The 26,417-nt window shown below is 43.7% G+C and overlaps 1 protein-coding gene across 7 annotated transcripts in view; it reads right to left on the reverse strand.

Moving 5' to 3' along the window:
* LOC122541405 (large proline-rich protein BAG6-like) overlaps positions 1-26,417 on the reverse strand; it is an 85,819-nt gene that overhangs the window by 22,087 nt on the left and 37,315 nt on the right. For 5 of the 7 annotated variants that reach the window (XM_043678153.1, XM_043678151.1, XM_043678150.1 and 2 more), the window contains 7 exons: positions 23,846-23,920; positions 17,788-18,062; positions 11,766-11,895; positions 9,935-10,129; positions 9,289-9,541; positions 8,149-8,211; positions 3,750-3,854 (listed from right to left, as the gene is read on the reverse strand). In XM_043678153.1, the coding sequence (XP_043534088.1) occupies positions 3,750-3,854; positions 8,149-8,211; positions 9,289-9,541; positions 9,935-10,129; positions 11,766-11,895; positions 17,788-18,062; positions 23,846-23,920 (1,096 nt within the window). The remainder of the gene's footprint in view (positions 1-3,749; positions 3,855-8,148; positions 8,212-9,288; positions 9,542-9,934; positions 10,130-11,765; positions 11,896-17,787; positions 18,063-23,845; positions 23,921-26,417) is intronic. The other 2 variants (XM_043678154.1, XM_043678149.1) reach the window with 1 other exon arrangement.

The raw sequence follows: 26,417 nt of genomic DNA on the forward strand, positions 1-26,417 counted from the left end.
CAAACTGCGGTTGCTTCACTAAATTAATAGCTAATTATCAATTTAAATACGTAAGATTAAACATGCACGACAGGACTAGTGGCATGCCACGATTGCAGCGAAGGTGTTGACAGAATGTGTTGCATCCCCAACAATTAAGTCTGTGGTAAGTAACTGCAATTCAGACAACTCCAGTTCAAGAACTCCGAACTGAAGTCTTAAATGCAAACACCAAAGGATATCAGGGAGTGGAAGAGATAACCTGTGGCACTTTGTTTTAGCAAGACAGTCAACCCTACTAAGGTTCAGGAGTAAGTTTAGTGTAGGTCTTTAGGTCAAAGGCAGGAGGGCACGACTGTGATACAGACAGGCACAGTGATTCAGGGTGTAATGGGAGGTGTGTGGGATCTTAACTTTGACCTACAGGTATGATGCACCCAAGAACATGGATTGCAGGGTGGATCAGTAAGCTGACCATGGTGTAGGAGGCTTCTCAACTAGGGGAGAGTCTAAAGGAACATGGTAATGACAGCACTTATTTTAGCTACAGGGCTAGATGCTGTGACCAAGAGCTCTAAAGTTTATATTTCCTTCATTACAGTAAGGTTAAGAAAGTCTCCTTGTAGCTGGAGAGGAAGATCTAGTGGGAGGTATTGGAACCAGTAAACTTTGCGCGTAGGAAGCTGAAACCTGAATTGATGTTCTGCTGAGAGAATTTGAGGGGTTAGGGTTCAAATTAAAATGCAGAATTTCAAAAGGTATTAATCTCTGGATTGTTACCTGAAGCACACACCAATTGGCAAAGAGTCATGCTCATGACAGAATTAAGCATGTGCCTCAAGGTTTGGTATGGGAAGAAGGGCTTCAATGCACAACTATCCAAGTCAATGGGGAAAGACGTCACTTCTGCCGGGACGCACACCAATTAAACTGAGCTGGGATCTGTGCCCTGGCAAATTGTATAGCTTGAGATGCAGATAGGTAATCTAAAGTGGGAGGATATGGATCAGTTGAAAGAGATTTAGAAATCCAAAGAGATAAATTCAGGCAATTCAGCAGTGTAGTGATTTGACTAAAAGCAAGCAGAACGGGTCAGGGAAGAACAGAGTTTAATGATAATGGTGCATCAGTCAACAAGGTCCATGCAAAGAACAGGAATAAAGTAATAAAATTCTGTCCTTTAACTAAAAGAAGAATTATTTACACTAAGGTTGATTAACTCATAGCACAAATAGCAATAATTGGTTTCAAACATTGTTACAAGGTGACTAAGGCTGGGAAATAAATATTTCACTCCATAAAATATTCCAAATATTCAGGCAGAATTAAAACACAGCAGCCCTGACAGTAAAGAATTATATAATCAGAAATGAGAAACAATTTTTCATTCTGAAGATCAGGAAATAGAATTAAGATGACCAAGAATTACAAGGATCAGAAAACACTGGTTAAAAGACTCCCAACTGTGGTTATCTTGTGGGCCATCATGTTTGGCAAGAAATATTTTGTAGCTTCAACAAAACTGAAGTAATACTCATGGAAAATGTTAATCTCCATATCGACTGGGCAAATGAAATTATCAATGGTGGTGTATAAGATTGTTTCATAGAATACCTTTTCACCAGTTCCCTGTTACATACATCAAGAACAAAGCCACTTTACATCTATTAGTGTGAAATAAAGTAGGATTAATTAGTACTCTCTCTGTAAATGACCCTTTGGGAACAGAGATCACACAATTAAACTCCATAATCTCGTATCAAACAACAATCAGAGCTACAACAAAACCAATTACATATTGCTGAAACACTTCATCAAATCTTTTCATCTTATAATCATCTTGACAATTCGCAAGAATACCACTTTAAGGGGGAAAAACGTTTGTATTGCACGAGAGAAGAGTGTTGACTGGTTGCCAAGTGGACTCTGATTGGTAGAAATCGCCATGGAAAACACACCAGTCAATGACAACTGACAGTTAACTGTCAGTGCTTGTTTAAATTTTAATCCAAATAAGTTGACACTGATTGGTCAAGGTACTGTTCTGAAAAATGAACCAGCGAATAGCTATTGCCTATTTTGTTGAGTTGAGTCCGGCACACATGTAGGTATTCTGTCTGCAAAGTACAAGGCCCTACACAATTAACACATGCATCTTCCAGTAATAGTTATTTTAAAAACCCATGAAGGTAGAACTGGAGAGCAAGCCAAGGCTGATTAGGCAAACAGGCAATGTTAAGGCAGCACATATCAACCATGGGAAACAAGATGAGCTAATAACAAAAAAAATGTCCATCAAAAACACATTGCAATAAACAACAAAAGAAATCAAAAATGAGGCAGTAACTTGAAGAAATGTAGGACAGCATTACATTAAAAGACTTGGAAGATCTCAATGCTGCAAAGGAAGGATTTGCAGGTTTAAAATTTAGGAAAGGGTTCCCTGCAAAAAATGATTAAAAGAATATGGAATGGGAATAAATCAGCCGAGAATCTAAAAATACATAAGACTTTTTGTCAGCAGAAGTAGATTAGCTGAAGTAAATGTTAACCTCATAGATGACTGGAGAAGTTACATACAAAACCTAAATATTGCAAATGCTGGAAATCTGAGATTATAAACAGAAAGTGCTGAAAATATTCAGCAGGTCCATCAGTCCTAAAAGCAAAACGTCATCAACCGGAAATCATGAATACTTTTTGTCTTTGCACAGATCTCTCCGAACCTGCTACTCATTTCCATTACTTTCCGTTTTAATTTCACTTGATACGTTCCTGGGACAAGGGAATTCTTTTTTTGCTGCCTCTCAGACCCCTGGAATCCGTGAAGGGCAGTGGCTTTCAGAAGCAGAGGCCATTCACCGACACACTGAGCGGGATTTCCAGCATAAGTGGATTCTACTCTGACCTATGTGACAGGCGAGTTGAGTGATACGGCTGAGGCAACTGACCGGGTGCACAAGACGATCCACAAACATGATAGGCATGTTTCTAGTCATTGTCAGCTGTCTAAGACACTCCTCCTTCCAAACCCTCAAACTGACCGAGAAAAAAACAATTACTTCACAATGATCATGCAACTGTTTCCTAGCCCATTATAAAGGATTGCGAAATGTGTACTGATTCAAGCTTCTTTCCCACACACTCGCTCGACAGAGCCCTGGGGCTACCTGCATTAACCGTTCACAGTGCAGTCTAATGCACCCATTCTGTATTCACGAGACTCTTTCCAGTGACAAAGACATTTGGCCTAATATGCATGTGCTTGTTCTTTAAGAGAGCAACTGACCCCAATTTCCCAGCAAAGTTTCCCTTCATGCACATGTCCAATTGCCTTTTGAAAACTACTTTAGAATCTAATTTAATCAATCCCTCAGGTTCCGTTTCAGATCTCGTGTGATTAGAAATGTCTCTGCATTTCACTTCTAATCATTTTAAATCTACGACTCCCCTGCATGCAGAAAAAACTGCTTTGCCTGATTTTATCAAAATCCCTCATAGTTATGGTTATCACTTCTTGATCTGCCCTCAACCGTCTCTAGTCTCTCCATTCTCTCCAGAGAACTAAATTCTCCAGTCACAGGTATTGTCCTGGTAAATGTGCTATTCTCAGGGCCTTGCCTTCCTTCCCAGAATTAGGTCCACACGTCAGTTTAAGCCCAACCAGAGAACTGCAAGGTTTACTATGATTTCCTTGCAATTCTGCTCAATGCCCCACTTACAAAATCAAGTACCACGTTTGAGTTGAGAAAAGCGTTCTGTCACCATACCTGAGCCCGCGCTAGCTGCTGCCATAGCCTGCTGGGTAATCTGGTGCATGATGGTCTGCATGAATTCAGGTGTTATTCCCGGGACCTGAATGTGAGGCATGGCACCTGAATAAGAAACAGTAGTGGTTATACGCAGATGCAACATTTGCACATCAGCAAACAATGCAGACAGATCTGCAGGGCGTCGTTTAACTTGTAAAACGATTATCACACAACACTTGAAATGAGGTAGGAGAAAGTGAGGACTGCAGATGCTGGAGATCAGAGCTGAAAATGTGTTGCTGGAAAAGCGCAGCAGGTCAGGCAGCATCCAAGGAGCAGGAGAATCGACGTTTCGGGCATGAGCCCTTCTTCAGGATTCCTGAAGAATGGCTCATGCCCGAAACGTCGATTCTCCTGCTCCTTGGATGCAACTTGAAATGAGGTACCAGGACACATGAAGAAAAGCTGGGTCAAAGAAATAAGTAGCATTTTAAAAGGGGAGTGCGTGGTTGTGAGGGGTCTAGAGTTCAGAACGTGCCGGCCCCAGGAAGGCCAAGGCAAGACCCACGTTAAACAGGCTCTTCAGTCCAACTTGTCTGTGCTGACTAGATATCTCAAATTAATCTAGTCCCATTTGCCAACATTTGGCCCATATCCCTCTAAACCCTTCCTATTCATGTACCCATTCAGATGCCTTTTAAATGCTATAATTGTACCAGCCTCACCACCTCCACTAGTAGCTCATTCCATAAGCGCACCACCCTCTGCGTGAACAAGATGCCCACTGGTCCTTTTTTAAATCTTTCCCTTCTCACCCTACACCTATGCCCTCTAGTTCTGGACTCCCCCACCCCAGAGAAAAGACCTTGTCTATTTATCCTATCCATGCCCCTCAATTTTATAAACCTCTATAAGGTCACCCCTCAGCCTCCGACACTCCAGGGAAAACAGGCCCAGCCTATTCAGCCTCTCTCTTACAGCTCAAACCCTCCAACCCTGGCGACATCCTGGTCAATCTTTTCTGAATCCTTTCAAGTTTCACAACATCTTTTCTATAGCAGGGAGACCAGAACTGAACACAGTATGTGGTGCTGAGATTAAAATCTAGGATGCCAGAGGGTCAGAATTGGGAGGTTTGTTTTGGGGTGGGTGGGCAGGCAGTGACATTGAAAGCTTGGGATAGGTTTGGGGAATGATGAAATTAAGCTTAAATTCAGTAAGCAAGACACATTTAAAGAGGTGAGAGGAAGACTCTGGGTTCAAGGTTTGTGTAAAGATTTGTCACTCGGATGCTGGTTGCAGCAGTTGTAGTTCTGTTCACCAACCTGGGAGGTTGATTTGCAGACATTTCATCCCCTGTCTAGGTGACATCCTCTGTGCTTTGGAGCCTCTGGTGAAGCACTGCTGTACTGTCTCTTCTGGAATGTATTTGGTTCCGTTTCTGCTGCTTCCGTTTGCTCGTTGTACTGACCGGTGTACTGGGTCTAGATCTGTGTGTCTCAATGCATAGACCCAAATATACCGGCCACTACAACGAACAACCAGGACTGGCAATCGGAAACAGCAGGAACAGAACCACATACATTCCAGAAGGGACAGTACAGCAGCGCTTCATAGAAGGCTCCAAAGCACAGAGGATGTCATCTGGATAGGGTACAAAATGTCGGCAAATCAACCTCCCAGCTTGGTGAACATAACCCACAACTACGATAAGACTCTGAACGTGATGATAATTAGCCATCTGAATTTTGAGTTGAGGAGTGGGTGCAGTGGCAATTACTCAATTCGCCCTTCTCTGTCAGAGGGATCCTTATAATTGTTATTTTGGCGTGACGGAGGAAGGGGCAGAATTATTTTAAAAGAGCTTAGACCTACTTTCCACACAGGCGAAAAAAAAAGGCTTTTCTCGCTTATTTCTAATGCCTATACAGAAATTTTTTGTAAAGGTTAAGGTTGAATAAGGGCTGAGGTCATTTATCAGTTTTATTGCGATTTTTTTAAAAAAAATTCTTTCATGGGATGTGGGTGTTTCTGGGGAGGCTTCCATGTGAAATGGACCTGGAGAAGGTGGTGGTGATTTGCCTTGTACCCCTGCAGTTCTCAGGGTGCAGGTATACCCACAGTGTTATTTGCCAGGGATTTCCAGGATTTTCAACCATATATACTGTCCGAAGAGCGATATTTATACAAATTGGAACGTATGCTGATTTGAAAAGGTACTATGTTGCTACGTTCTGCTATCTTTGTCATTTTAGCTGGTAGAGGTCACTGGTTTGAAAGGTACCAACTTGATGAAGTTGCTGCAATGCATTTTATGTATGTGCACACTACTGCCATTATGTGGTGTGGTAGAGGACAATGAATGCTGAAGGTGGTAAGACAGGATGCTGACCCAACAGATTTTCCATTGATGACGGTGAATGATGAGCAGTGCTTCACCCGGAGGCCCACTGAAGATGTTGCCTAGTAGGGTGACGAAACTTCTGGAAATGAACCTTCCAGCTCAGCGAGCAAACCTCAACCTGAGCAAACATCCAGAACCTCAACCTGAGCTACAAATCTTCTCAAAACTCACTGAACTTCTTCAGTTTTGTTGGAGCTGTGCTCACCCAGGCAAGCAGGCAGTATGCCAGCCTTGATGGCCAGGTTTTTATGGAGATAGGGTGGTCAGTTATTTTCTGCCCAACTCCCAGCCTCTGGCTGGCTCGTACAGTCAGTACTGATAACGCATGCGCGATTAAGTTTCTCACCAATGGTAACCCACAACCCCATCTCAAGATGTTGAAGATATTGGACTTAGTGACGATAATTTCACTGTTAAAGAAAGATGTCAGTGTCAGGTTAGAGAGCAATTGTCTGGCAGTCGTGCAGCACAAATTTTACTAATTAGCAAACACATTTCCTCCTCAACCTTACGGAAGACTGGAGAGAAGGCCCATCAATGAATCAGCTGAAAGTGTGCATTAACCAGAGACTTGGGAGGTGTTTAATAGAATCTCTGAACAGGTTGATTAGAAAATATCTATTCTAAGGAATTCTTGCAATAATGCCCTGGGGCCAAGATGACAGATCTCCACAACCATTTTCCTCTGCACTTCTTCCGATTGCCTTCAGTTTTGCTGAGCTTTCTGATGCCACACACGGTCAAACTTTGTCTCAACAAGGACAAGTCGTCACCCAGTGAATTCAGCTCTTTTGTCCATTTGTGAACCTAGGCTGCCATAACTCTTGGAGCCCAATGCCCTCAGTGTGAGTCAAACTGCTTAATGGTAAGCAGGTTTGTCCTATTTAAATGCTGCTCATTAACGTAGTCAGTTACACCTTCCATTACTTTTCTGATGATTGAGAACAAAATTAATCCAGATTAGATTTGTTCATTGCTTGTGGAGAGGACACACCTGGGAAATTTTCCACACTGTCAGGCAGGCGTCCATTTTGTAGCCATACTGGAACAGTAGTGAATATTATAAGAAAACAATAAAAAGAATTCAGATGAAGTGGATAATTTTGTTTTTTTCTTCTTCTTTTCAGTTGCCAAATTCAAGGAGCGAAGACTAACATTCAAAAAGGTGCTGACAGGGAAGAATGAATAAACTCCACTGCATCTCAAATTGGATCATCAGTGCAGATAGCAATAGAAGGTGTTGACTGAGCGGAATTAGTGCCTGACGGCAGGACTCAAGTTACACTTCCAATGCAGCTGCAGCCAACAGTGGTTTCTGAGAAAGGAACAAGATCAGAAGACAGAGACCCAACCCAAACAGCATTGAGGACATACAGTTTCAATTGTGCACTCCAGGAAAAGGCAACAGATTCAACAAAATATCAAGAAAGGAAGATTCTGTAAAATACAATACTTTTGAGATTAGACATCATAGGATATTAACAGCAGCAAAAGCAAAGTGCAGGATTTTTCCTTTTGAAAAGAAGTAACTGCACTCAGTTCGGCATCAAAGTTCACACAGCCAGTTTCAATTTCAGAGACATTGGTACAGCCTCCTTTGAGAGGCGCAGATATCCTAGGGACAGGGAAAACAAAACAGTGAACAAGTATTTCACCTCAAATTCAGATGTCTGTGATATCCTGTCTTATTAGCGACAGAACTTCTCGACACAAAATGTCTTAGTAGATACATACCCACTGAAACTCTACCAGAGGTAGTGCATGGTGAATACAGTCAACTTTGTCTCAAAGACAAGAATTTGCAAATAGTACTTAATTATCAAAAGTATTGAGGCACTGAGTTTACCTTCAACTTAGAAAGAGTCTTTATAGAAAACATTGGTACAACTTTCGCCTCAGTTGCTGACAGACATATTTTCAGTCTGCAGTACATGCCTCTAGTTTTATCCAATGCTTTTGGGGAAGTGGAATGAATGCTTTATGGTGGTGCTGCTGCACTAGCTAGGCACTTACCTGGGCCAGAATTTCCTGTTGTTGATGAAGCAGTTGCAGAAGCATTCCCTGGTGTAGCAGAATCTACGCAGTGAGAGAAAAAAAAAACACCTTTTGGAACACATTATGATACAGCTGTGTGCTATGATGGTTTCATGGTTAATACTTTTTTTGTGAACTCAAAGATTGTAGAGGCCTAGATTTCTTTATTTTTAAAAAAAGAGATCCAACGAAAGGGAAAACATATGACTAATTTTGTGACTGGGGTTTGCATCTGTTTTGTTTGACTTGTGTTTTGCAGGCTTGGAGATAGTTTTGAGTTCAATCGAGAGAAGCCTATTACAGAATAAGCTGTCCATTACTCCTGGTTCTGAAACAACTTGATGGTTAATTCAGCGCAAAACCCGACTGACCGCTTGAAGAGCAAGCGACTGACAAGAGTTCAGTCTGACTGATGTGATTCCTGAGCAAGCGGCATCTGCCAAGCTGCCAGAGACAATTGCCCATGTTTGGTGACATGTTACAGAACATCATACCAACATTTTGAATCTTAGCAGTTCTTGATAGCAGAAACCCCTGTTGGCCATGGGTGTTTTCACCCCTACAAAATGAATCTCTGCAACACATTTTTACTTTTGTCTGGTGTGCGCGCGCATGTGCAAGAGAGAGGTTAGAAAGGTAAATATTTTTACTTTCATATTACAAACTAAGGATGTTAATCAATTTTACAGTCTCATTGAATAAATTGTTTTTAAAAAAATCAATAATTTTGATTTTATTAAAGAATTGGATGTCTGGATGGATTTTTTGTATTCTAAGTTTAATGTAGAGAAAGTGTATGGCTGTTTTAACCAGTTGCCCTTATGACCAGTTAAATGTATAGTAGTGGGACTATATAAAGGCAATGCACTGTGATGTGAGATAATGTTAAGTGAATGAGAAACACTCGTGCCAATTGTGTCTCATGGGGAGCAGGTGGGGGGGGGGGGGAAGAGAGAGAGAACTCCTTTAACTTAGACATCAGGACATCAAGGGATCGTCAATACCACAATGGGGGCAAGAGTTAAATAACATCTCACTCATGCATATCCCTCAAGTCCTAGACAAAAGCAACTAGAAATCCAGTACGGACATCTTCTTGCCATCACAGCCCGACCATACCTCCTTGAAGATTCATCTGCATCATGACAACGGGCTCCATGGTTTGATGTGTAATGCGGATGACCCGGGGATGTGGAGTCTGGGTCTGAGCCTGGGAGCCCTGAGTCTCCGGCGCTTCCCGTGACTCCGGGCCCTGTGGCTGGGCAGCAGGAGTGGCATTGGCAGTGGGGGAGGCCGCTGCCTGACCCTCAGCCGTGTGCTGTGTCCGGTTGCCGTTGGTCGTCATGGTGACTGTCGTTCCAACATTGATCTGCTGAAATGGCGAGAAATTGCTATTTTAGTATCCGGGAGGTGGGACATGCACATACGGTGGCAAGGTTTTAGGCTATGTACACGCTTTGAAAGAGATCCACCACTGACAGAAGCATTCCCCTTGTCCCGCACCAGTGGCTGGGCATGCTACTTTAACCCTTACCTTCAGGTAAAATGTTGGCCACTTGTATCCGAGACACGAAAGAATATCTTTAGCCAAGAGGGCTCAGAATTGTTGGAATTCTCTGCAGAGAGGCAACTGCTGCTTGCGACGCTTTCCAACAGTGGTTGTAAATGACGGGAGAGCTCACAGACCAAGATGCTTCCAAGACCCATCACTGACAGACTCACCTGCACTCCTGCATACCCGAAGAGCCAGTGTGCAGTAACTCACCTGAATGGGCACAGCCTGCTGCAGCACTACAGGTGAAGCGTAATGGGACATAGGCCTCACCACATGCAGGTGACGGGGAGTGTTAGCTGCCAAGTTGCACCTGAGGTCAGACAGAGCCACGAAGGTGTTGCCCAAGAAACGAAGGGCTTCGCCGACAAGGTTGATGATCCTCTGGTCTTCTTCTCTGCCTTCAGTCTGTTGGAAGGGCGGGTCAGAAAGGAAGGTTACGAGAAATATCGCACAACACACATTCATCTGATTTCTCCCAGTGCCCAGTTTGCGTTTCTAATTCTTCTGAAAGATGCTGACCATGCTGGAGGTGGTACAATTCCATGCAGAAGCAATTGTCATTTACATCCCAGCCCAGGTGAGTATACTTCAAATATGAGCCTAGACAGTAAGTCAGGCTTACACGATTTCAGGCGATTTAAATCCAAATACAGCATTTTTAATTCCCAACCACTTAAAGCAGGCTGGGGATTCCATGTCGCACTGCTAAGGGTTGTGATGCGATATCAGCTTGTGCTTCTGTACAATAGGCTACATGGGGCATTTATACAGTCAACTGATGCAACTCACCACTGACCATTCCCAGACAGCCTGGAGTCAAACAAAAACAGGAAGTGCTGGAGGAACTCAGCAGGTGTGGTAGCGTCTGTGAAGAGAACTTCATCAGAATTGGAGGGTTGCTGACCTTGAAATGTTAACTCTGTCTCTCTCCTCCGATGCTGCCAGACCCGAGTTCCTCCAGCATTTTCTGTTTTTGTTTAAGATTACCAGCATCATTTCTGCCTACGTACAAATTCAGCAACACAGCAGAGGGGAAGGCACACTGCAGGAGGAGCAGAATTTGTTTCCAGCCACTTAATGGTTTTGTGAAAGCTACTTTCATTGGAATGCAGCAGGTTAAGGGACAGTTTCAATGAGGTCTTTAGGATTTTGCTTAACATAGGGTTGTTGAAAAGGGAACATTTCCTGCAGGCGGGGGATAGCCAGGACAGGACTACATTATCTTCAGTGCTCAATATCATGATGGGTCTGGACAGAGTAGATAGAGAGGAATAGTTCCTACTGGCAGAAGGGTCAGGAAATAAAAGTCACCAGCTTAAGGCAATTAGCTTAAGAAACAACAGTGACACAAGGAAAATCTTTTAACAAGTGATTAGGATATGGAACGCCTTGAGGGTGGGGTAGAGGTGGATTCAATGCAAAAGAAAATGGGCTAATAATGTACAGAGGGAAAATTGACAGCTTTACTAGGAAAGGGCGGAACAGTGGAAATCAGGTGGGTTCCTCTTCCACAGAGCTGGCATAGACACAATGAGCCAAATGGCTGTAAATGCAAAATCAAGAGACTGGTTCAAAAGTCAGGAAACGTTTCGCTACATCAAGGATAGATGAAACGTCTCACAATGAAGCACGAGCTGCTAACTCAACTAAGAACTTTTAACTCAAGAACAGATTTCTGATAGCCTGGGAAACGGAGCCGAGGCAGGTGTATGGAAGCTGAGCACAAGAATGACAGTGAATAACACAATAGACAGACTGTCAACCAATGCCACCACCCCCCCATCCTCAGATGCCTTGGTTCCCTCATGGTCCAAGAGTTTATTGATCTCAGTTTTAAATGCACCAAGCGTTCACACAACTCCGTGGGATGGGTAATTCCAAAGATTCGCCACTGAAGAAATTGTTCTCTGGCCTAAATGGCACTTATCCTGAGGTAAAGTTTGGAAGTTGGACACCTTTCACCAGCGGAACGGGAAACACAAACACAAGCGCGCGCACACGGACACACACAGACACACACACACAAAACTTGGTGGCATACGTTGTTGTTGTAATCCGCGGTCGTGGCCGTGCTCAGGATCTCTTGGTACCGCTGAACAAATGGTTGCAGTCTCGCTTCTACCCTCTGGAGCTCAGTCAGAACCTCGAGGTACTCTGTGGGGGATGGGTGGCTGTGAAAGAGAGAGCAAGGAGTCAAAAACAAAATCTATGTAAGTTCTGAATGATGAACTGGCCGTTTTACCAGCTTGACTTCTCGCTGCATTTCCTGGTTTCCTCTTTCTGAAAGAAAAACCCTTCACCATTCAAATGGTCTACTGCCATATCCTTTCCATCCTACTCATTCATTAATTATTTCCTTTCAGATTAATATGTTCTATTCTTAACCCAAAGTTCATACCTTTCAATTTGTGGCCACTAGGATTTGAACAATTGAACCAGTAATCAACTTATTTTCTGACTGAACAGATTGTAGTTTAGATTATAATACTTAGCACTTTTGCCTCTGAGTCACAAGGGGTCCAGATCCCACAGTAGGACGCAAGCACTAAAATCAACTTTTGACAGCCTAACGCAGTACTGAGGAAATGCTGCACTGCTGAAGTGCCATCTTTACAGTTAAATCAGGTGCGAGATCAAGGTCCCATTGTCTGCTCAGGTGGATGCAGAAGATTCCTTGGCGCAATTTCAATGGAAGACAGGGAAGCCAGCCCCAGTGACCAATACTGATCCCTCAATCAACATCACAAAAGCCAACTGATATCTAGTTATTGTCACATTGCTGCTTAAGAGCTTGCTGAGTGAAAACCGGCTGCTGTATCTTCAACAGTGACTAAACTGATAAGTACTTAATTAGCTGTAAAGGTCATCCAATGGTCACGAACAAATGCCAAGTGGATGCTACAGTCTTCTTTACTCACCTCTAAATTTCGCTCTTTGTAAACATTACTTTTTTAGAAGAAATTCAATTGTAGTCTTTTGATAGAATATGCTCGAAGCATTACTGACGATAATAAATTTTCACAAAACATTTCACCTTGTGCTCATTCTGGGTGTACGTTTGCTCGCTGAGCTGGAAGGTTTGTTTTCAGACGTTTCATTACCACACGAGGTAACATCTTCAGTCCTTCATCCGGAGGCTCACTGATGATGTTACCTAGTACGGTGACGAAATGTCTGAAAACGAACCTTCCAGCTCAGCGAGCAAACCTACATCCAGAACCTCAACCTGCGCTACAAACCTTCTCAAAACTCGCTATCTCGTACTCATCCAGAGTATTCACCTGAAATACCAAAGTAAAAAGGGGAAAGGACTGATTGTTTAGCAAGTGACATCGACTGGTAGACGTACTATCTTGGAAAATGTTGCAGTTAGAACATGACTGATAGTTAACTACCAAACTTCGTTTAAATGATAAACCAAGCAGGTCGACTGATTAGCCAAGGCACTGCCTTGAGAAATTAAGCAGAGCATGGCTGTCACCACTTTGTTGAGTTGAAACAGGCACTACATGTGCATGACCTTTCTGTCCACAAAGAACAGGACCGCGCCTATTCCCCCAAATGTCCAGCAAGTAACTGCATATCCCCTTCAGCTGCTCTCCAACTGGCCTGTCCTTTCAAAATTCACAATGCAGCGCATTAGATACTGGATATTACACATACCAGACGTGTACCCGTGGTTGGAACACCATTTGCTAAATAACCCTGTGTGAAGACTTATGCTGACTACTGACGGTGGATGGTCAGTCATGCTTGCAGTTGTGTGTACTTAAAAGTTACTTATAACAATACACAGGGTATTGTTCTTTTCAGACAGAAAGAATATGTAAACTCAGTTGCATCAAACCACAAAAGAAAAACCACTAAGAATGCATAAACCACACTGAGTGTCATGATTCCAGGTGGCGACTCACCAACACCATCTTCTCAAAAGGCAATTTAGGAACAGACAAAAAATGGTGTCTGAGTGAAATAAAACGCGACTGAGGCGGCCATGAGCAGGCACACAAGGGGTGGCCCCAGCTAACCTACTACGAAACCCCGGTGACCCCAGAACTTTGCTCAGAAAGAGCTCTAGCAAGCAATTCACTTAACCATGTTATTCTCAACATCCAGCAAGAAAAATTCACTGATTTTTCTTTTCAAAAATCAAATGCAACCACAAAAGACTTAGGAAATGAAAAGCACAGGAAGGAAGCAGATTTGTTGTACATTCGCCTTACCATTAGCAATGGGCAGAGTTTTCCTGCCCTGTTGGAAACACCAGGCAGAGACCACCTCCTCTGCTTTTTTTTTTTCAAGCCATCTGATCACTGGCGAGAGTTTAGAGTCACCAGAACATTTCACACTTGTATGGTAAATACTGGTTAAAAAACAAACAGCCATCTACTATAGCTCAGTCATAATGAAAGACCCCATAATAGAGGCAGCATGGCAACTGTACAGGAAACACCACCACCAGAACATTTCACACTTGTATGGTAAATACTGGTTAAAAAACAGCCATCTACTATAGCTCAGTCATAATGAAAGACCCCATAATAGAGGCAGCATGGCAACTGTACAGTAAACACCACCTTGGTTTTAGCCTGCAATACCCTACTCAGAGTGCAGCTACGTATGTATGAACAAGATGCTTTGACAGTTATTCTAACTTTGATGTTTTTGATGTTCATGTTTGTAGTTGGTGGGTACAATTCTGATTTTGTTTATATTTAACTGAAATCTAACCTGTAAAATGCTATAGTTCCCTGCCTTAGTGGAAGAGCAGTTGAGTTTAATTAAAGCAGCCCCAACCAGTTTCCCACTAAATGGACCATTCACGTTAGGAGCAAATAAAACTAGCTAGTTTAGATTAGATTCCCTAGAGTGTGGAAACAGGCCCTTCGGCCCAACCAGTCCACATTGACCCTCCAAAGAGCAACCCACCCAGACCCATTTCCCTCTGACTGATGGACCTAACTCTATGGGCAATTTAGCATGGCCAATTCACCTTGACCTGCACATCTTTGGACTGTGGGAGGAAACCGGAGCACCCGGAGGAAACCCACGCAGACACAGGGAGAGCATGCAAACACCACACAGACAGGCACCCAAGGCTGGAATTGAACCTGGGACCCTGGTGTTGTGAGGCAGCAGTGCTAACCACTGAGCAGTTTAGTGCAACAGAGCACTTAAAATAAAAGGGCTCAGTGGTAGAGTACTGGGTTAGAAAGCCTGGATTCAAATTCACCCTCTCCAGGGGCATGTCATAACATATCTAACTGGTTTGGTGTCAAAATATCTGCCATAGAATGAGGAATTAGATATTTAAGCAAGTTAGAGGAAAAAAAAGTACAAAAACAGAAATTGCGAGAGAACCTCAGCAGGTCTGGCAGCATCTGTGGGAAAGAAAAGCATAATTGACAACTTGAATCTGGTGACTCTTCATCAGAACCAGGTGAAGAGTCACTGGACTCCACACATGAATCAACCTTAACACTAAATTAAGCAGAACTTCAAAGGTCACAATCCCTGCACTGTTACCAGAGTCATGCACAAATTGACATCGCGCAGATCAGTTTACAGACACCAATGCGTGGCTCTAAGAATGGTTTGAGAGAAGTGGGTTCTGGTTCTTGAAGCAGTAGCACCAACGCTGGGAAAAATGGGATCTTCGTTTATCAAATGTTCTCCACCTACATTTACTGAATTGTTACTCACGTTAACTCTACAACTAGGCAAGTAGAGAAGATTTCACCCATAACACTAAGGACAAGGGATCAAATTTGGGAAATGAATATAAGAATAGAGTCAATACCAAGGAGAAAAGTACTAATGTGGGAAATGATAAACAGACTGTGATAGGAAGCGATACGAACAGATAAGACTTAAATTTACCAAAAAGAGCAAAATGATAAAACTAAGATCCCGACACCTGAATGCACATGCCATTTAAAACAAAGTCAGACGTCATACGACACCAGGTTATAGCCCAACAGGTTTACTTAAAATCACAAACTTTTGAAGCGTAGCCCGATGAAGGGACTATGCTCCGAAAGCTTGTGATTTTAAATAAGACTGTTAGACTATAACCTGGTGTTCTGTGACTTCTGACATGACTCAACCCAGTCCAACACCAGCACTTCCACATCATTAAAAACAAAACAGATGAACTGAATCAGCAAACAGAAATATGTACATATATTCTGGTACCTACAGAGACATGGATGCAGGATGACATGGATTGGGACTTGAATCTTGAAGGGTGCGTTTCATTTATAAACGACAGAAAAGTAGGAAATGGTGGAGGGGTGGTTCTGTTAACTAATTACAGTGTTACTACTATAGACAGGGACGTGGAAACAGTTTGGGTAGAAACGATAAAGTCAAGAAGTCACTTGGAGGGCTGCATAGCTGTCCACCCAAACCTACAGTAATGGTTTCTATGTATATTTTAAAGAGAAAAGAGCTAACAGAGTGACCATGGATTTTATAGAAATTGAGTCTAGTGAATTTGAAATGGAAAATAAATGGCGGTTATTTTGCATTGGCCTTCACTTTACAGGTAACAGAAGCATTGATAATGGAAGGGAGGAACTCAAGAAAATTACAATCAATAGAGACGTGGCACTGAGTAAACTGTTTGGAGCTACCAGCAGACACATACCCCAGTCCTGGCTAACTTCATCCCAAGGTCTAAGAGTGCCCAATGAGATTGTTACTAAATTGGTTTTAATTATCTTGAACTCTCTTGATTCAGGATTGAATTGGTTAGTATACAAATAGAGTACAGGTTGCTCTGGTATAATGCGCATTTCGTTAACACAAATTGGCTATAATGCAATTGATGAATTGTGGGCGCTGTTTGAATAATGCGAACTTTCGACCGAATGGGTACAGCAATTTCTGTAGAAATCTTCTACAGCGTGAAGTTGCAGAGGAACGCAACTGCCGCGTTATAGCAGAACGTACTGTAATTAAAAACACTAACAAAATGCTACCATTCTTTGTGAAGGGAATACAAGAGAAGGGAGGTTCAGTTTCAATTATACAAAGCACTGACGAGATCACATCAGTTGGAGTTTAGGAGAGTAGGAGGCACTCGATTGAAAAAACAAGGTCCTGAGTGGTCTTGACAGGGTTGATATACAGAAGATGTCTCCTCTTATGATGGGAATCTAGAACCAGAGATTACTGCTTAGAAATCAGGCATCACCTATTTAAAACAGAGATGAGATGAATCTTAATCCGCCAGAAGTGTTTATAACATGTCACCAGAAAGGGTGGTGGAAGCAGAATCATTGAATATTTTCAGGACAGATTCCTGTTAAGATGGGGAGGTTGTGTGAATGAAAGGCTACCATTGATGGGCAGGAAAGCAGATTTGACGTGACAATCACCCCAGTCGTGATCTGAGCGAATGGCGGAGCAGACTTGAGAAGCTCAATGACCAAGCCCTGCATGTTCCCACACCGGTTCAAACAGCACCCCCTGTCCCATGAATGCCAAAATCAACAAAGATATAATTCATTCGCCCGTTTGACACTGTCAACAAATTACTGGGCAGCAAAAAGAATGACGACCTTGGGTCCCAAAAAGAACAGAATTAGAATTTTTAAGTGGCGGTGCAGGGAACAAAATAGAGAGGACATTTAAAAAGGGAGGCGGACTTAACTCGATATAGGATAAGGGATGAGGTGATTTGCTCCAGACTTCTTGGCAACTGGCCTGTACACCATTTAGCGAATTGCTGTTGCCCCTTTTGTAACAGAACACTGCAATCCCTCGTATCCACCCAAGGGAGAAGATATGTTTAACATATTAAAGGTGGTGCCACTAACAATGCAGCACTCTCTCAGACTTCCAACAATTAAAGATTGAACTTTGTTCAAGTCCCTGAGCTCAGACTTGGACCCACGACGTTCTGACTTGGGAGATGGCAGTGTTACCAACCTTCTGATGAGACGCCCCTGCACCTCTTACCCTTTCCATTTGACATTAATGTGCAACACAACTAGAGGGAGATGTCCCAAATGAAGCCGGCGAGCAGACCCACACATACTTTTGCAGTCAACACTTACTTGGGCCCGGGCAGAGCTTCTTCGGTCTGTGTGGTAGCTGAGGAGGAGCCCACATTGTGGTCAGTGGCTGTTGATGTGCTTGTACTCTCCTGGGAGACGCTCTCAGCTGCTGGTTCTGGAGGCTGGGCCGTCGTTGCTGGTGGAGGCTCTGAATTGGACGTCTCCATGCTTTCTCCAGCTACCGGTGTGGCGGGTGCTGCAGGTTCTGCCGACAAGCCCGAGGCACCCACTGGGCTCTGAGCAGCCATCTCCTGCGGAGTGCCATTCGTATGACCCTGAGAAAGGTTTTCAAGAATGGAGCGTTACTTACAGGAAACATACAATGCTTGACCGCTGGCTTGCTCGAAACTGCTTCAAACTGTATGATTGGTCAGCCATTCTTATTCAACTTATTAGTTATCCTTCACAACAAACTTGGTTAAAGATCCTCACTTCGCAAGCTTCTCCAATGAAAGCTCAAAGACGAAACATGCCAACTCAGTTTCTCACTCTACCTACAGATGTAGCCTGAGCAAATCTGTATCTCAGCAATTTCTGCTTCTGTTTACTAGCATAGCACCACGGATCAAAGGACATCAGTTCAATGGAGAAGCTGGGGACGGTTCTCCTTACAACAGAGAGGTTTGAGATGGTGGGGGGTAGGGCTGTGATAGAACAAATAAGGGAAAAGATGTTTGTGGCAGAAGGGTCAGAGAATATCAATTTAAGGCAATCAGCAAAAGAATATGGCAGAGTGGAAGGCAATGTCCGAAAGGTGACCAGTTCCTCAGATCATCAAGAGGAATACGTTGACTGAAAGCATAGTCAAAACAGGTTCATTTGTAATTTTCAAAGGTAAATTTGCTAAATAGAGTCATAGAGATGTACAGCTTGAAAACAGACCCTTCGGTCCAACCCGCCCATGCCGACTAGATATCCCAACCCAATCTAGTCCCACCTGCCAGCACCCAGCCCATATCCCTCCAAACCCTTCCTATTCATATACCCATCCAAATGCCTCTTGAATGTTGCAATTGTACCAGCCTCCACCACATCCTCTGGCAGCTCATTCCATACACGTACCACCCTCTGCGTGAAAAAGTTGCCCCTTAGGTCTCTTAAATATCTTTCCCCTCTCACCCTAAACCTATGCCCTCTAGTTCTGGACTCCCTGACCCCAGGGAAAAGACTTCGTCTATTTATCCTACCCATGCCCCTCATAATTTTGTAAACCTCTACAAGGTCACCCCTCAGCCTCCGACACTCCAGGGAAAACAGCCCCAGCCTGTTCAGCCTCTCCCTGTAGCTCAGACCCTCTAACCCTGACAACATCCTTGTAAGTCTTTTCTGAACCCTTTCAAGTTTCACAACATCTTTCCGGTAGGAAGGAGACCAGAATTGTACGCAATATTCCAACAGTGGCCCAACCAATATCCTGTACAGCCGCAACATGACCTCCCAACTCCTGTACTCAATACTCTGATCAATAAAGGAAAGCATACCAAACGCCTTCTTCACTATCCTATCTACCCGCGACTCCACTTTCAAGGAGCTATGAACCTGCACTCCAAGGTCTCTTTGTTCAGCAACACTCCCTAGGACCTTTCCATTAAGTGTATAAGTCCTGCTAAGATTAGCTTTCCCAAAATGCAGCACCTCACATTTATCTGAATTAAACTCCATCTGCCACTTCTCAGCCCATTGGCCCATTGGGTTAAGATCCTGTTGTAATCTGAGGTAACCCTCTTCGCTGTCCACTCCACCTTCAATTTTGGTGTCATCTGCAAATTTACTAACTGTACCTCTTATGCTCGCATCCAAATCATTTATGTAAATGACAAAAAGTAGAGGGCCCAGCACCGATCCTTGTGGCACTCCACTGGTCACAGACCTCCAGTCTGAAAAACAACCCTCCACACCACCCTCTGTCTTCTACCTTTGAGACAGTTCTGTATCCAAATGGCTAGTTCTCCCTGTATTCCATGAGATCTGACCTTGCTAACCAGTCTCCCATGGGGAACCTTGTTGAACGCCTTACTGAAATCCATATAGATCACATCTACTGCTCTGCCAACTTCAAAGGAAAATAAGCTACAGGATTATGGATAGAAATCAGAGGATTGGAATTAATTGGAGTGTCCTACTATCTAAAGTACAATGGACTGAATAGCCTCCTCCTACACTGTTTTAATCTGTGTGATTTTGGATTTATAGCATTTGCCATTTGCTCCCAGTATCCTTCTCTGTGTTTACCATTTGCTCTGATGCTGCCCCTATAATTGTTTGGTGAGGGGCAATCTTACCCCACCCCAAACAAAATTTAAAATTCACCTCCTACCTGCACAACTTTGATGGCCTCTAATTTCCTAATCAGCCCATAAAAGGCAGACCCAAAAGAAGCAGTGATGGTCACCAGTGAGGTAGTGACAGAGGTTCAGTGTCAGATCACTCCAAGCAACTGGCTGAAAAGCAGCAACTATGTAATCTTGAGGCTGATGGCACTGAACTCCAGCTTTTGACCCTGGAAGAATCATGATCCAGAAATGAAATGAAGCTTTCAGCCAATCTAACAACAGAGATAATTATTTCTAGAACAAAGTGAGGACTGCTGATGCTGGAGATCAGAGTCGAGTGTGCGTTGCTGGGAAAGCACAGGTCAGGCAGCATCTGATGAGGAGAATCGACATTTCAGGCATAAGCCCTTCTTCAGGAATGTTCAGAGCAACGGAGAGGACTTGGTAAGGGAGGGAGGTATAGTGAGAGAGGGACTCACTGAGATCTTTGTAAGAGAGGAGGAGAACTTCTTCAAGCTCGGCATACTTGGAAGAGGATTCGCAGTAAGGTTAAAATCAACTAGGAGAAAGTGGGGACTGCAGATGCTACCATATTTCCAAAGGGACAGATTGGCCATGATCTTACTGAATGGCGTGACAAGCTTGAAAGGCCGAATGACTGACTTTTGAACGTATTTCCTGTATTCACGCAATCTAATGCAAAATAGCTTCGAGCAAACAAAATCTGAGTGTGCGTGAACGTCACTGCCTCCCCATTTGACATCAGGGAAAACATTTGTGAAACTTGCCAACTGTTTGGAGACCTGCCATTTCACGCTGGCAAGGATATAGGATTCTCTCCAGAGCACAATAAAAGCTAGTCAAAAGTCAGAAGGCAGTAGACAGCATGTTTCCTGGGTGGAAGCTCACTTCACCCATTACTTGCAGTACTCATCAGCACCTGTAAACTACAGGGAAAGTAAAAGTCAACATCTAAACTCTTAACACCTTGCATGGTGGTTTAAACTCCTTAAAATTTCTCCCATGACTCCCATCACTTCAGTGTCATGCAATCCACAGCATTCTTCCCAGGCATAAACTAAGCTTGCAGGAGTAGTATCTGTAACTACAGTGCTGTCAATGAAACTGCGCAAGCAGTTCTAGATGGAAGCTGCCTCCCTATCATGTCAGCTGGCTGTTTCCCACCTTGTACACATTATCTATCTTCAAATCTTCACCTCATCCACATGACTCCAACAATCAATTAGTGTAAATATCTTTCCTAATTGACGATTTCACCTTACTTTTATCATTCTAGATAAATGCTCTCGCTAGACTTACTAATCAGCAGAACCAATCTATCAGTCTTCCTCCACCTAAGCACTTCGTAAGTTTGATGCCTCTATCAGATCCTATTTTACCTTGCCTTGCTCAGTGACTAAAGCCAGAGTCTGTTCAGTCCCACAACAAAAATAACCTACACATCTATCACACCTTTATGAAACTGTAAGACCCCCCCCATGGCACTTGGTAATGGCATTATGCAAAGTGTGACACTGAATCAAGTAACAGGTTTTAGATTAGATTCCCAACAGTGTGGAAACAAGCCGTTCGGCCCAACAAGTCCACACTGACCGTCCGAAGAGTAACCCACCCGGTCCCATTTCTGTCTGACTAATATATCTAACACCATGGGCAATTTAGCATGGCCAATTCACCTGACCTCCACAACCTTGGACTGTGGGAGGAAACCGGAGCACCCGGAGGAAACCCATGAAGACACTGGGAGAATGTGCAAACTCCACGCTGACAGTCACCTGAGGCTGGAATCAAACCTGTGTTGTTGTGTCAAATGGCTCAACAGCTTGATCAAAGAAGTAGGCTTTAAAGAAATGTGTTTAAGTGGAGCAGCAGGGAGGGAATTCCAGAGTGGAGGATCAAGGCAACTGAAGATGCATTCAATGAAGGAAGCCATTAAAATTGGGATGGAGGTTGGAGTTGGAGCAGCAAAGGCACTTTGGATGATTGTAGAGCTGGAGCAAATTACAGGAGAGGAGGGCGGAAACTACAAAAATCGAGGGATAAGGCCACAGAAGGGTTTAAAGCAAGGAGGAGAATTCAAAATTCAAGACAGTATTTGACCAGGACCCGATGTAGGTCAGTGAACACAAGTATGGCAGAGGAATCAGTCTTGCTGTGAGATTTGGACACCCTAAGGTTTAAGGGAAATATGTGATCATGCTGGAAGAGGTGCTGTTGCCTGGGTTGGAGCACTTTGGCTACTAAGACAGTCTGGATAGGCTTGGGTCGTTTTCTTTAGAGCAGACAAAGCTGAGGAAGGACCTGACCAAGGTGCACAAGATTATGAGGGACATGGACACGGTAGATCAGAAGCAGTTGTTCCCCTTGAGATCAATAACAAGGGAACATCATTTCCAGGTGAAGGACAGGAGGTTAAAAAAAGACTTGAGAAAAAAAAATTGTTTCACCCAGAGTACGGTGGGAATCTGTGACACACTGACTGGGAAGGTAGTAGAGGCAGGAAACCTCGCAATATTTATCAAGTACGTGGATGAGCAGGTAAAGTGTCATACCATTCAAGACTATGGGCCAAGAGCTGGAAATGGGTTTAGTGTAGATAGATCGGTGCCGACCTGATGAGTTAAAGGGCCACCTCCGTGCTTTATGTCAGAATGTTGGAGCCGAGTGTGCATGGAAAAATCAAATCTAAGTGGTAAAAAGAGGCCTGAACAACGGTTTCAACAGTAATGAGCTAAACCAGGCAAAGTTAGACTGGGAATAAGTGAACGTAGAGATGTGGCAAGGGAGACTGGGAAGCTCAGATGTGAGACCAATATTGCCAACACTGACTCAGTCTCAGGGAGAAGGATGGGAACGGTTACTATAGGGAACAGGGAGGGGAAGGAAACTAGTGGCTTCAGCCTTCCTCAACTTAATTAATGGAGATGTCTGAATATACAAGTACTGATAATTTATCAACAGTGGAAGTGGCAAGGGAGGCGGTGGTGATGTAAAGCTTGGTGTTGACAGAGCATGTGAAATCTTAGGCAGCATTCTGTCAGCTGAACCACAAGCCTTTCATCGCTCCTATAAATCCTAATAAATCTGTTGTGTCATAGCTCCAATATCCTGTGTGCAATAAATGCCAGGAACGCCACAACTGACACCATGTCGTTGCCTTGTACAGACTGATCACATCCTTGCTTTCATGTTTAATATCGCCAACCATAAAGCCTAATTGCCCGTTCAAAAATGTTCACAGCTACGCTTTTAAGAACCTGTGCGGATGCACCCCATTTCTCTATTCAATTAATAATTGAACAAGGTTTAGCACACAGACCTATCATTCTGATGTTTTTCACAAAAATGTTATCCTTTTCATTTGTCCATTCTGAACCTCATTTGTTTGATACTTGCTCACTGGACAAACACGTTCCGGCAACATCAATTCTCCTTCTGGCTGATCTAGCTTCTAAGCTCATCAGACCATAATACCATTCCTTTTACGTCTCTTCAAATAGAGAGCTCAACACACATCTTTGGAAGCTACACTTTGCCAATCCAAGAACTCTCTCATCTTCCCTACTCATGACCCTCTACCCAATCCTCTCACCCACGCTATTTTTTTTTTAAACCACACGTGCCTCAACACACTCCTCAGAGCTGATTCTCGCAGTGGACACTTCACTCATTTTGTTTCACTGAACTCCCAACGGCAACGCCCCTGCATCGATAAAGGGCGGCATGTCAAACGGTATTTCCCGAAACAGAAGCGTGCTCCTCACCTCCAGCCTGTTCAAGATCCCCTGAATGTCTCTCAGCATATGCTGTGCCAGTACCAGGCGAACTCTCGGCTCACTCTGTGAAAACAGAAAAGACAAGTTCCATCAGTGAAGAATGCCCTGGTGCACCTGAAACCCCACGTCAGCGGGGCCTAGATTCTCTGCTGACACATCTTGCCACCAGTACAGAATGATGCTGTACTATTGCACCTGGGGTTCAGTGTACTCTAACCAAATTCTCCATAAGCACAAGACCAAACAGAGTTCTGATCACCGTAGCACAGTAGATTGATTTTCGTCTTACTCATTAAGTATTCAAAGAACGAGAGAAGCTGTGGCCCACCAGCTGAAAGATAAGCCAGTCCTGATTTCAAGGCAACAAACCCCAGCATTGCTGCTGAATAAAAATGGTTCACTGACAGTTCGTCATTCCACGCTCCTCTGGTTACAAACCAATTCCAACTGAAAGCACCACAGAGAAAAGCTCCCACTCCGAGACAATGAGGCTGACTCGGTGACATAGCCATGAGGGAAGCGAGATCACACACGTGAAATGGTTGTCGCCAGAATACTCTGGTCTAGACTCAGCCCATTCCCTGAGCACATCAGTGATGTCTGTGAATCTCGGCAAAGACAAAGGTGGACAGAGTGCGTTTGCAGAGACAAACTGGCCAGAGCTGTGCCGTGGGTACCCAAGTAGAAATGGCTACTGGTGCTGATCCATTTGCAAGTTTGCCTCCCAGAGTGAAAGGAGAAAGGTTCCCATTTGTTGGTAAAAGGTCGTGTTGGTTTTTCTTTGGGGGCAGGAGTTTGTGGAGGGAGGCATGCAGTCATTGGGATGAAAATGCATTGTTACACCAAATGCATAATAACAACAGCCTGCATAAAACTGTGGGGGAAACTAGTACAGTGTCAGGATCACCAATCAACCCAATTACTTAAGAATTACAGCAGAGACAGACCATTTGACCCTGTGTTTAGTTGCTTATTTAAGTACTACATGAACCACCATCCTACTTCTTCTCACCTGTGGAACCTCACGTACGTATTCTTCTACCCCTTCTGTGCTACTGGCCCCGTGCACTCCTTGCGGTAGTAATTTCCATGTCTTAATCACTCTGTGGGTAAAGTTGCTTCTCCATCTCGTATTTCTAGTTCTAAACTTCCCCCACAAGAGCAAGTACATCTGCTTTATCAAACACTTGCGTATTTTAACTGTGTCAGTCAGGTCACACTTTAACTTTCCCCGAACTTCCTTAAATGGTCATAACTTGCCACATCTGGTACCATCCTGCAAAGCTTTTGTGCACCTTGTCTAATGCCTCCATCATTACTGAGGAGTGGCCAAATAATGTTGCTGCTTCTCACCAGGCCTCTTGTATCTCTTTCAAATGGACAAACACACAACGTCCTCCTACTCCACATTAATTTAATTATACAATATTATGTAATGGTTCTACAATGAAATTAGCCATGGCATTGGAGGGCACTGAGTATTTTCTCCGTCCTGAAGTGTGCAAGACACAAGACAGAGACAATAGCAGCAAATTGCACCTCATCCTCCAAGGAAAGGCCAGCCATTCCTCCACAGATTCTGGGCTTGCCTCACTACCGCCTACCAGACAGGTTGTACTCATCTTCCTGCTAATGTAAGAATGGGCAAGGTTACAGAGGAAACCAGGGCTCGCTTGCACTCTTTCCCTCTCTCTGTACAACTCGGGCGAGAAGGGAATCAGATGAAAGATCGCAAGCCCCAGAATCATGTGTTGGTAGTCAGAGGTGACACGACCTCTCTGTCCAGTGGAATTATAAAAAGGTAGAAACACACCAGCCCGCAAATGACAATTAGCAGAACGACTGACACACAAACCTAGCTGTCATGAGAAAGCAACGCTTCAGTCAAGGGGAGGCAATGGCTCAGTGGTATTGTTGCTAGACTTGTCATCCAGAGACACAGGTAAAGTTATGGGGTGTCAGTTTCAAATCCCACTGAGCAAATTCAACAAAAGCCTCAAATGAAAAATCTAATGATGATCATAAAATCATTGTTGATTGTTGTTAAGAAAAACCCAATCTGATTCACTAAAGTCTTTTAGGGAAGGAAACTATCCAGCCTGGTCGACATGTGACTCATGATCCACAGCAACGTGGCTGACTCTCACCGCCCAAAGCCCCCCCCACCCCACTGAAATGTCCTAGCAAGCCACTCAGTTGTATCCAGGGGATGACTTGCCAGCCCATATCCACCAGTGAATTAAACGAGAAGTTACTTACAACCGACAATTCTAAGTAACACCCAAATTCAACTGTGGTTTCTCTCCTCTCCTTCAATGTCATATTGTTCTCCTCTCAAATGGCACTATTCTGCTCTAATGCATAGCTCCCTCAAGTGCTTCCCTACAAAGTTTGTCATGCGTCAGCAGACCTTGCAAAGCTATCCAAAAAAATCTGATGCGCACCTGCACACATGTTTTTGAGCGAGATAGAACGAAAAGCAGAACGCAATCAGACAGTGATGTTGGTCCCTTTCCTCCTCGCTAACCCAGAAGCATCAAGATAACTGTTGCTTACCTAC

This window comes from Chiloscyllium plagiosum, chromosome 37 (assembly GCF_004010195.1).
Source record: "Chiloscyllium plagiosum isolate BGI_BamShark_2017 chromosome 37, ASM401019v2, whole genome shotgun sequence".
Taxonomy (NCBI): Eukaryota; Metazoa; Chordata; class Chondrichthyes; order Orectolobiformes; family Hemiscylliidae; genus Chiloscyllium; species Chiloscyllium plagiosum.